General features: G+C 43.7%; 1 protein-coding gene across 4 annotated transcripts in view; it reads right to left on the reverse strand.

Annotated features, from left to right (window-relative positions):
• PHIP (PHIP subunit of CUL4-Ring ligase complex) overlaps positions 1 to 12962 on the reverse strand; it is a 1862070-nt gene that overhangs the window by 1593582 nt on the left and 255526 nt on the right. For all 4 annotated transcript variants that reach the window (XM_085610989.1, XM_085610988.1, XM_085610991.1 and 1 more), the window contains exon 8: positions 5252 to 5473. In XM_085610989.1, coding sequence (XP_085467115.1) covers positions 5252 to 5473 — 222 coding nt within the window. The remainder of the gene's footprint in view (positions 1 to 5251; positions 5474 to 12962) is intronic.

Consider the following 12962-nt stretch of genomic DNA (forward strand, 5'->3'; position numbering starts at 1 on the left):
AGTGTTTCTCATGGTCCCCTCAAGGCTCAAAGTAATACTAAACGGGAGCACTAAGGTTTTTCTCTCCGAGATCAAGGCAGGGGAGTATTTGGAGGAATTGAAAGGCAAGAATAAGTGACACTCGCTCACTAGGGCTTACGAATGAAGTCAGACTCAAATCGAACTTCTTTATTTCTTTTTTTTTTTTACCTCGATTCTGGCATCATTTGGCTTTTTTCTCTCTGTGACCCTAATTGTCTTTTCGCCTCATTCTCCACTGCGTGGGTTTTTTCCTTTTCTTTAGGCTGTCGCTTCACTCCATTACGTTACTATTGAACATAGCTAAGAGAAAGGGGCATGCGGCTGAATTTATAAACTAGAGCCATAGAATTTATCAAACTGGCGTGGCCGGCAGTCGGGGCTCAAGCTGATTTTCATCATTCAGGCTCTGCCTGAGCGCTTGAAGAAGCGGAGGAGGGGGGGGGGGGGAGTGGGGGGGGGGGGGGGGGGGGTCACTATAAGAGAAAAGTTTTGCACAAATAAATCTAGCACCAGTTTAATTTTTTTCTGCGCATACATATGCATACCTAAGACACACTTGCCATGGCATAAGATAAGATATCAGGAACCTGTAGTATTATTATTATCCTTTGGCTTCTTTTTTTTCCTTAAAAATGGCTAAGTTAAACTCTCTAAGAATTGTCTCGGTTAACATCTGCGGGCTAAACGATCGCTCAAAAAGACAGAACGTGGCGCTTGGGCTTCGCTCTTTGGGGGGGCGGGGGGGGACATTAATTGTATTCAGGAAACTCATATCGAGGGCTCTCAGAGATATTTATTAGACTCCTTGGGTTTTCAAGTCTTAGGGGCCACTACACAGGGTTAAAAAAACAAGGGGGTGGGTATTTTGGCTGAAAGAAAACTCTCCATCTTCTCACCCAGGGTCAAGGCGGATCCCTTAAGCAGATGGGTGATTACCGAGTGCCATGTCTCTAATAGCCCCCCTTTTACCCTCTGCTCAATTTATGGGAGCAATTTAGACGACCCAGGAGTTATAAATTTGGTCTCCGGGGAACTACCACACTGGCCCACCCCCATTGTCCTCTGTGGCGATTTGAATTTGCATTTACCCTCCAACTGGGATAGTGTCAGTCACTGGAAATACAAGGGTAGGAAACCACAGGTATATCAGGCCTTGATAGACCTTGCACAGGTACATGGTCTTAGAGACTGCTGGGCAAGCCTAAACCCCTCCTTGCCAGGGTATACTTTTTACTCTGCTCCGCACCACACCCTTGTTAGACTAGATTATTTCTTTCTTTCATCCTCGATCATTAATAATTGCACTATTGAAATGGCCCCACATTTTATGTCCGATCATAATCCCCTTATCATCAATATTACAGGCCTAGGGAAAGTCAAAGCGGTCTCCACCTGGACCTTTGCAAAAGCTCTACTACAGGATCGGATGTATAAAACACATATGCAAGGATGGCTAGAGGAATTTCTGGAATTCAATGTTGGCTCTGCCCCTCTTATGACAGTTTGAGAAGCATTAAAAGCGGGGGTCAGGGGCAAAACCCTAGGTTTCTCAATACGCAAAAATAAAAAAGATAAAGCGGTGATAAACAACCTACAAGGAAAGCTCAGGGTGGCTGAAACTAAGCTGACTCACCACATTCAGACCGGACAAAACATCGAGACAGTCCAGAAGGAGGTAGTGCTGGCCAGAGCCGAAATTGGGGCAATCTTTGCGGAAAAGACCGCCGCAAAATGGTCAAGTACCCGGGAGAAACATTATGAGTGTAGTGACAACATTGGACACCATTTGGCCGTCAGGACTAGGCAACAGGTCTCCTACAACAAGATTCGCACGATTAAACTCCCATCAGGGGTTGAGACTAACAACACAGATCATATTCGAAACGGATTCCAGGATTTTTATTCCAAGCTTTATACAGAAGAGATTTGTGGCCCTAGCGACTTAATCGCTCGAGACCACCAATTACCTTAGCGAGGTCAACCTCAGATCTCTTTCCTTAGAAGATACGAATAGATTAGATATAACTCCCACATGGGATGAGATATTGGAGTCCCTTAACAGTTTGCCTGACGGGAAAGCCACTGGGCCAGACGGCATTCCAGTAGAATTTTATAAGTCCTTTGCTCCACAGATTAGGACAATCTTTACAGATGTAATAACATCTATTTTTAACGGGACTTTACCACCAGCATCCTGGTCCATGGCCAGAATAGCTATTTTCCCAAAGAAGGACAAATCTCCAACAGAGATGAGCTCATATCGACCAATAACGCTCATTAACTGCGACTCAAAAACCTTTTCCAAAATATTAGCTAATAGAATCTCTACTGTGGTTGAATCGTTGGTTTCAGAGTGGCAGCACGGGTTTATCCCGAAAAAAGGAACAACCGAACATGTCAGAAGGGCCATTACTCTTTTTGACGCCGCACAGGCTGCCGGAGACCCGATGTCACTTACACTCTTGGACGCTGAGAAAGCCTTTGATCGGGTCTCCTGGAGATTTCTGTGGGCAGTCATAAAGAGAATGGGATTTGGACCCAAGATCACGCAGGCAGTACAAGCCCTCTATGTAAAACCAACAGCTTGTGTCTCAGTTAATGGGCAACTAACCAGTCAGTTTAAGATCTCCCGGGGTACCAGGCAGGGCTGTCCATGCTCCCCATTGCTGTTTGCCCTTTATCTTGACCCCTTTATCAAGCAAATAGAGAGAAATAATGAGATCCTCCCAGTTAACCTCCAAGGCAGCTGTACTAAGATCATGGCTTATGCCAATGACCTGGCCATCACTTCACGTGACCCCTCAAACACCATAGCGGCTCTTGAAAATGAGGCGCTAAAATTTGGGAGGCTTTCTGGCTATGCTCTGAACCAAAACAAAACCCTAATAATAACAAATAGCCAAGCTTCATGGACTGACTTTCGAGTTGTCTCTAAAGCCAAATACTTGGGAGTTTCTAGATCATCAAATTTGGATGAAATTGTTACAGACAACCTAGCCCCTCTGGCACTACACACAAAAAAGGCCCTGAAACAAATTAATAACTTACATTTAAATTTAACCCTTGTAGGCAGATGCAATGTCATAAAAATGACATACTTTCCCAAACTCTTGTATTTCTTCCGCACAATACCCTTGGAGTTCAGTAAATCCAATTTGTTAAAATTTCAACAAATTTTCACACAGTTCATCTGGTCTTACTCCCAACCCAGGAGGGCACTAAGGCAGCTGTGTCTACCAAAGGAGCGAGGGGGCTGGTCCTTTCCCAATATTACACTCTACTACTGGGCTTCGGTTCTACAATATAGCACAGAACTGCTAAAACCGGCTCCACCCCTCCAGACCATAGGGCTCCCCACGGCTTTTCAGCTACTGCTGGGTGAACAGTCCTGGGGCTGCCTACTTCGGGAGACCACCTACGGATACTACAAAAGGGTGAGGTTTAAGACACTACTAAACTCTTTTAAAACCTTTCGCAGCATCCGTTAAATTCTTGGGTTGGGTAGATTTAACTTCTACACTCCCACGCTGAATAATGGCAGCTTACCTGCTATATTCGGTAGGGCTTACCTTTTAGACTGGCACAAGGCCGGCATACTGAAATTAGGAGACCTTGTTACCTGTGAAGGGCTGGTCCCTTTTTCGGAGCTACTGGTTAAGTTTAAACTCAAAAATGAAGATGCTTTTAAATACTACTGTATATCTGACTTTTTGTCTAGGAAGGCAGGGGGGCCCTCTGGCTTCAGGGAAACCGACATGCTTAACATCTTACGCAAGCCAGTTGCGCCACGAATTGGCTTATTATACAACATTATAAATAGACAGACCCCCCCCGACGACCTACAGAACATAGCCGATAAATGGTCCAGCAAAACTGACACTTCTAATACTACTTTTTTTAACTCACTTTCCCTCTCACAGAACATTCTAATTTCAGCCAAACTACAGGCGCAACATTTTAAAACTATTTTTTTTCTATATCTTACCCCTAGTAAGATTGCTAAGTGGGGGTCTGGCCAAGGCACCCTTTGTACGAGATGTGCGGAATGCGGGGTCAACTCTATCCATATTTTCGCTACATGCTTAAAACTCTCCATTACTTTAAACAGAATACAGGAATTCTTAAAGGAAGTTACAACTCAGCCCATAATATTGAATCCTACCATTATTTTGCTAGGAACGCAGACCTCCCAGCTGAAAAGAGATGGTTTAATTTTCATTGCCATGACTGTCTGGAGGCTCTGTGTGGCTTCCTCCTAGCTAGATCCGGAGCCTCCATCGTTCTCACACTGGCTAGCCCGTTTCATTGCCACATATTTAGAAATCGCCATATATGCAAAGAAGGGAAGAAGGGGACGGAAGAAGGGATTAGAACTTTGGGAAAAAATGAGCCTATGGCTTGCACAGTCAGGATAATGTATGCGCTTCTCCTTCTTTCGTTTTTGTTTCTTTTCCTTTTCCTGTTTACTGTGTCTTTTCTTTTCTCATAACCATATGCAAGTTCTTTCTTTTTTGTGGGGTGGGGGGAGAGGTTCCATTTTCTAATGTTTATTGTAATCTTCTCTTTTCTTTCTGTACTGGCAAATAAAAAAATAATAAAAAAAAAAAACACGACCGATGCGCGTCGCAGTCCTTGTCGTGTTCCGGGGATAGGCAAAGGTTGCACACTTTGTGCAAGTCTGTGCGTAGAAAATTAGTGCGACACCCTGGACAGAACTTGAATGGAGGCCATTCCATCAACTGCTACCGACCCCGGTGCGGGTAGGCCCAACGTCCTTCAACGAATGTTCAGATCTAAGGGTTTCGAGTGTAAACGATACGCGGAGAATGGGAAACGCGATCGATAAACAATACCGTTGAGTGTAGTGAATTGCGCGTCGAAGGGGGCCTGAAGAATGGTGCGCAACAATTTACAACCGAGTCGCTGCCCATGCAGGAGTCACCTACCTCGTGACTGGAAAGCCTTCTTCGAAGAAAAACAAAGTGCAAACAACTGGACCCAACACTAGATGGAAACCTATGCGCAGCATATGATCCACAGCTCATATGCCTCGAACACAATATTTTATTAAAAATAAAAGAGTACATAAAGTGTAAGAAAATAAATGAAGGAGGATTGCTACCTTTAAGAGAAAAGTAAAAAAAACAAGTCTGTGGTTTAGTGACATGTAAAAGTCATTGAAACCCTTTGAAACATTGGGTACAGACAACTGAATAAATGCAATGATCACCTGTAGTGATGTGATGGATGCACTGTGGCCTTGGAGGACAGCAAGAGGAGCACATGTTCGCAGGCACCACACTCTTATCATTTTGTCACAACTCCCTGCAGCAATCATTGTGTTCTCGTAATTCACTGCCATATCCGAAATCTCAGCAGCATGACCTCTTAAAGTGGCCAGTAACCGTCCATCATCAGTTGACCAAATTTTAACCAGGCAATCATCAGAACCCTAGAAACAAATATAAAAATTGTTGATGGTTGTATGGTAACTAATATGTATAGCCTATAATCTATTATTTACGAAGACATGCTGTAGATTTGCTGGACAAAAAATAAAGAGTTTTACAAAAAGTAAAAATCAAACCAAATCCGTCCATGGAGTACAGAATCCAGACTATGACTTTTAGGTTATTTGCGCTTCTTCATGAAAAGGTGGATAAGCAAAAACAATCAAAGATGACCAATCTAGGATGCAACAAAAACTGATACAAAACATTATTTCAAGCAATACTTATTTTACCAACATCTAGAAGTGTCAATATCCTATGTAGGCATCATATTTAAGTTACAACTAGTTGTGTCTCAAGCAATCCATACTACATATACAGAACTAATTTCACTGCCATTCTTGGTACAAACGCCACGTCTTGTCCTGATCGTCATTTTATCATTCTGATGGACCTGGTATTTTTTTCATGTGCAGAGGGATCATGTCACGGTTCCCTTTAATGTGCGGTAGGTCAGGCATGGTGAGAGCTTTACCCAAATGCAGCATTCAGTAAAACAAAAATCACACAATCATTTTTTAAAAAATACTAAACGTTGGGCTTTGGATCAGCCCATTTTCAACCTCTGCTGTGATGGAGTATTTCAAATGCACAGGATAATAGGCAATCACTGGTGGGACGGGTTAGACCCATTAATTGTTTGGCTTGGTTAGTGATGTGGGTTTCACTTTGGAACAAGCACTTGCATCCAAAATAGATAGTTGCAGTTCCCGTCATGTTAAGTGATGGCATTTTGCCATTTTACGCCTGACTCTGCACTGGCAAGGGGAAGGATAATAGAGCTCACCTGGCTTCAGTCTGTACTCCGCACACGCCAGATTTAAAATGACCCCCTTATATAGTGATGTTTAATCTGGTATAGATGGGTGGTATTGTGATTACGGGGTTCGGCTCTCCCTGTATTCTGAAATGAAAGTGTCACCAACGGCATATCCATATACCGGATGAATCTTTGTAATTGAATCCCTAGTAGTTCGTAGTGTGTGTAATAAATTGGGTACTTGATTCTCAGGAAGGAGACAGTGGTGGACTGATTACCAGTAATAAAATCTATATCTAAAAAAAAAAATAATTAGAAATTCACTGAAAAAAAACAAAGGTTAAAGTGACGCTATATATAGTTCGGTATAGAAAAAAGTGATTCACTTGCATTAAAAAAAAGCTTACAGATTCACAAAACAAAATACACAGATTAAAGGGAGGTTATAGTAAGGTAAAAATGTCAGTCATTGTATTCTGTTTTAAACCTGAAAAGCCACTGAAATTTGCCAAATATAGTTTGGTGAGTTAACTATGACCTCTAAATTCCATACACTGAGAGGAACCCCACATATTACATCAATCATGACATGTCAAATTAAATAATTGAGGACGTCAGTCATGACATCCCAAATGACTGACATCACTGGTGACATCATCCAATGAGTATGAAAGCTTGCTATGTGCTTATTTCACTGAAAGGTATTTAGTAAGCTAAATCACATTTTCTATACTTTTGTATTACTAATGAGTGTAAGCTTTTCCAACGTGCGTCACCTCCTATTGTGGCTTATGGGTTGCGTTTTCATTTCAGAACATGGTGAAATAAAGGATGAACTTTTTTTCTAACGAATAAATCAGTGGTCAGCCTTTTTAAGTCTCCTGAATTTGCCAAAGTATCTCTGCATCTCCGACACTGACAAAGACGATTGGACAGTGTGTGGGAGCCAGAAACTTTGGCATCAAGCAGTACCAGCTACCCCACCTCCCCCTTCCCCCCCAGTCCCGTAGGACTTGAAGACTTTCTGACCAGGTTTGGGCAGAGTAGAGATGGATAGGTTACTTACCTGTAATCCTAGTTCTCTTCCAGGGGTATACTCAGAAAAGTCATATGCACTGAATAGTCCCGCCCATGTGCAGGGACCCCGAGCATTAACAAAATATATATATATATATATATATATATATATATATATATATATATTCACTGAAAAAACCATAGGTTTCAGGGGTGTTATAGTTAGCTGGACTTTTCACTTGTACAAAACCATTGAAATTCCCCCGTTATAGTTAGTTCAGCTAACTATAACTCGCGCGCCCGCAATGCACTGCTGATGACGTCACATATTACATCACTCATGACATGGTCAGTGACATCACTCATGACATCACTGATGACATCTCAAATGACATCACTGATGACATCACTGATGACATCATCCAGTGAATGTGTGTTTTTCTGAAAATTAAATATGTTTTATATATGTATATCTCAAAGTCGATGGAAGAATAAATGGGTATACAAGTGTCTAAATGGATGATTTGTTTTTGAAAAATTGATTGTGTAACTGACTGATTAAGTGTATCATAGTGAATACATGGCTTAGTGAGTAATGTTTAAATATGTAAATATCTGTATCAGTCTCTCACTTTGTGTATAAGTGGCTGCATGGGTTGGTGAGTAGCTACATGGGTGTCTATATAGGTTTTTAGTTGTTTTTTTGAGTATCAGTCTGAGTGTCTGCATGGTTCGGTGGGGGGGTATTACGTAGTGCATGGTTGCATGAATGAGTGACTCACTGTATGTGTTGAAGACAGCATGTGTGCAGGACAGTATGGGTGGATGAGTGTGTGTATGGGTGTGTTAGTGAGTGAATGACTGTCTCAATAGTGTCTTTATGAGTAACTACATAGGTTTTAAACTAGTATATGTGACTATTGGTGTATATACGTGAGTATATGTGAGAGTGAGAGATTGAAAGAGTTCCTGTATGAATAAGTATGTGTTTCTATAAGTGATTGTTTAAAAGACTAAGTATGTGTAAGTTTCCGTAGAAGTAAGTGTGGTGGTGTGTGTATAACTGTATATGCAAGTAAATGTATGTTTGATTCTTTATTAGCATGAGTGACTATGTGTGTGAGTAACTCTATGGATGAGTGGCATTGTGTAACAGGATGTATAGGTGTATGAGTACATATGATGAGTGAGTACATGTATAAGTGACTGTATAGGACTGTTGGTGAATGAGTGGATGTGTATGTGGATCTTAGAATTACTGAAGAGGTTGTTGTAACTGGTATTGGTATGTCCATTGTTTTGAAAATTGTAGTCTCTATTTTTGAATGTGTGTATCAAAGGCTATATTAGGATGAGAGGAGGTCTGCCACTCTATCACAAGGATGATGTCATCAGTGATGTCATTTGAGATGTCATCCGTGATGTCATGAGTGATGTCACTGACCATGTCATGAGTGATGTAATATGTGACGTCATCAGCAGTGCATTGCGGGCGCGCGAGTTATAGTTAGCTGAACTAACTATAACGGGGGAATTTCAATGGTTTTGTACAAGTGAAAAGTCCAGCTAACTATAACACCCCTGAAACCTATGGTTTTTTCAGTGAATTTCTGAGGTTTTTTAAATGCTAATTCCTAACTATAACGTGCCTGAAACTTATGGTTTTTTCTGTGAATTTCAAAGGTTTTTTAAATGCTAATTTCTAACTATGCCTCCAGAGATAGGACATGTGAAGAAAGAAGAAAAAATGCAGAGAAAGAAAAAAAAAGAAGTGCAGAAAGAAGCAACAGAAGTCCTCAAAGACGAAGAAAAGTACAGGAAGAAGGATAACGTGCAGAAAGAACAAAAAGAAGAGCAGAAAGAAGCCTTGTTGCAAAATCATCCTGTACCCTCAACTTTTTCAGACGGATACTGGTGGTAACTGAGTCTGACTAACCAGTCCTAGAGCCAGTGCTATGTTAAAAGACACTTAGAATACAGTGAAAACAACTACATACACTAGGGAACATTATGCGTTGGGGTCCCCCTGTGATTAGCATGACCTCCTCTGTAAGCCCCTAGTATATAATAGGGCAGGGGATTAAAACTACCTCTTAAAACAGGCCACAGGGCGTATTTGCACACGTTAACTCAGGCCCCGTCCCCTCCCTTCACCACTGTGTAAACACGCCCTGTGTCCGTTTTTAGTTGGGAGATTAAGTTCATTTGAATCCTGAGAGTCCCTAGGGTCCAACTAGCCCACTAGGTACCTCCAGTAAGTGCCACAGAGCTGCGTTGCAGAGAGGTGTAAAAAGTGGCACGGCCTGGACCACCTCTCTGCAATGCAGCTCAGTGGCGCTTACTGGAAGTACTTGGTGGGCTAGTTAGCCCCCAGGAGCCCTCAGTATTGAAGGGAAATTATATCCCCAATTTAAAACGTGCCATAGTGCGTGTTTGCACACGTCACCTCAGGACGCGTCCCCTCCCTTCACCACTGTGTAAACGCGCCCTGTGGCTGTTCTAAGTTGAGTGATTCAGTCCCCTTGAATCCTAAGGGTCCCTAGGGTCAAACTAGACCACTAGGTACCTCCAGTAAGCGCCACAGAGCTGCGTTGCAGAGAGGTGTAAAAAGGGGCTTGGCCTCAGAACACCTGTCTGCAGCGCAGCTCCCTGGCGCATAATGGAGATGCCTGTTGGGCTAGTTGGCCCTCAGGGACCCTCAGTATTGAAGAGGAATTAATTCCCCAACTTACAACTCGCCAGGGGGCGCGTTTGCAGAGTGCTGCAAGGAGGGGGCGTCGCCTCCGGCACGATGCCAGTCCTTTATTTATTTTAATTTTTTAAGAAGGGGGGCTGCGTGGTTCCCCTTCTTATTCTAATTTATTGGCCCTGATGACCCCATCCCCCAGGGCCTGTCTCCTAATTATATTTTTTTGACCCCAATCCCCAGGGCAGGCCACTGTTTTTTATTATTTTTAAAAAATATATATTTATAGACACACCTAGGACATGCTGGACAAACCGTACGTACCTATCACCATGACGATTTGCGTGATATTCATTAAAAGGCGACTATGCATACAATGAATCCACGTGGAATGTATATACACCACTAGTGAAGCTCTGACATGTCTGATGCCCTACCGTGCCTAATCCCGGTAGACACCCTTGTCGTTTATTTATACAAACATGGGTAGCTATTGACGGGCACATTTAATACACATGCACACCAAGCCATTCAAAGGGGATTCGACAAAAATTCGACCAAAACTATGCAAGAAACCCCCCTCACGATTAATAAAACACACATCCACTGCCGGATGTGTAATACTTTTTATTTTACTCTCTGGAAAGGGGACGAACATCAGTTGAGAGTCACAGCGCGCTCCTGGCAGAGCCCAATGCTGTGTTACACCCACCATAGCCTGGTGAGTGCCACACACCTCTGTGTTGTATTCCACTAGCTAGTGCATATGCTATGACACTCTCTAGCCCATGTGCACTGGAACACCACCCCGTGAATATGTCATGCCACACTTGTCTTCGCACGGGTTATATTGCCCCATCTAACGTGCCTTCCTCGATGCCTATGTTATAACGCACAGTGCTATGCCATACATATTACAATCTGGGATCCATATCTTTGTCACAGTGCATATGCAACGTTACACTCCCCAGCACATATTTTATATTACAACTTTAGAGACTAGTTAGGTTACACAACACTGTCCTGTGCATATTACACTCCAAGGCGCATATCGCATAGCACGCGCTAGTGCCTGTGCTATCTCGCGCTCTCCAATGAATCGGTCATTGCGCAAAATGTATTGCATATTATATTTCACGCCCGGTTCATCTTATATCACACTTTTTGGTGCATAGTTTATACCATACACTATATCTAGTTTTCATTTTCAATCGTGCTCTCAGGACTATGTTCTATATAACACTGCGTTCACCTAACCTTTTCACGGGCATTACATTTTGCAATAGGGGGTGGAGGGTCAGGGGGTGTTTCTGCCAAGTGAGCCCGGAGTCACAGTCACAAACGTCCTCTTCTTCCTGAATAAAAGTGAGATTATGCTGCATACTTGTTCATATTTTAAGTAGTTCGCTCAGACACACGTTTTAAAAACAATGAAGTTCCTAATACCCGCCTTCTCTGAACAGTTAGCTTGCTGCCCCATCCCCCTCCTCCCTATCCTCTGTTGTGTGAATCCATGGACTAGCCTCCTCCCGCCTGCCATGCATGGTCTGATATGCTGCCACTGCCCTCAATTTAGTATGATGTACCAGTCCACTCCTCCTGCCCTCCATTGCCCAATTCTATGTCCCATCATTGACCTCCTGCTTAAACTCTGTGCTTAGCTTGCTGCCCCTATTCTCCTTCCCCCTGCCCTCCGATGTCTTTGTGCATGCCCCTGCGCCATCCTTTTTGCCCACCATGTTCCATGGACCTGCCACTCCTATCTACTCTGAGTGTTCTGTTGAGCTGCCACTCCCCTCCCACCTGCCTAGCATTGTCAGATGACTGTAACCTGTCCCTGCCACCTCCACCCTGCCTGTCCACATGCCATGCCCCTATCCTCTTCCTCCTGTCCACATGGTCCATTGTACTGCCACACCCTTCTGCCCTCCCTGGTCTGTTGTGCTGCAACTGCTCCTCCTGCCTGCCCTGTGCAGTCTGTTGTGAGGCCCCTTCCCCTGAACTTTGTCTGTGCACAGGTCCTGACCCTCCCTTCTATCCTCCATCGTCCTTTGTGCATGCCCCTGCACCCTCCTTCTTGCCCATCATAGCCATTGTGCTGCCACTAACCCTCCCACTTGCCATGCATGGTCTTCTGTGCTGCCATGGCCCCTCCCACCTTCCCTGTGTGGTCAGTTAGCTGCCCCTGACCCCCTCCCACCTTCCCTCCATGGTCTGTGTGTATGCCATCACAGTCTCACTGTTGCTCTTCATGGTGTGTCTTGCTTCTAGTGCCCATCCTGCCTGACCTCCATGGCTATCTTGCTGCTCCTGCCCTGCCCCCTTGCCCCCAGCTTACATGTGCAGACCCCTACTCCCTCCCTCCTGGCTTGTCTGTTCCATTGTAATGCCCCTGATCCATCCCTCCTGCCCTTTATGGTCTGTTATGCTGCAGCTTTCTCTCCTGTCTGTCCATTATGGTCAGCTAGCTACCATTGCCTCTTGCCCCTCTGTTCTCTGTTGTCCATGTGCATGGTTCTGTCCCATCCCTATTGCTTTCTATGGATTGTTGTGCTGCACTCCCGTCCCGCATACCCTGTGTGGTGTATTGTGCTGCTGCAAACCCTGATGCCTGCCCTGCAGGGTCAGTTTGGTGCACCTCTCCATGTAACCTCCTGTCCTCTGTTATCCAAGTCCATGTCCCTACCCCATTTCCTTCCATGATCCAATGTACCATACTTGCGAACATTTTGAACTTGGTAAGAGGAAGATTTTGAAAAAAAACTGGGGTATTGATTTTCCCCTTTGAGTTACATTGAAAAAGAGGAGATTGTAGACAGGAGACAGATCAAATAAAGCCCATTTGAGCTTAAAAACATTGGACGTTTCCTGGCTGAATCGGGTCTGTTGGCATGTATGGTTGTACTACCATTGCCTCTTCCTTCTGCCCACAATGCTCTATTACATTGCCACAGCCTCTCTTGCAAGT

The sequence above is a fragment of the Triturus cristatus genome, chromosome 6 (genome assembly GCF_964204655.1).
Source record: "Triturus cristatus chromosome 6, aTriCri1.1, whole genome shotgun sequence".
NCBI classification, from domain to species: Eukaryota; Metazoa; Chordata; class Amphibia; order Caudata; family Salamandridae; genus Triturus; species Triturus cristatus.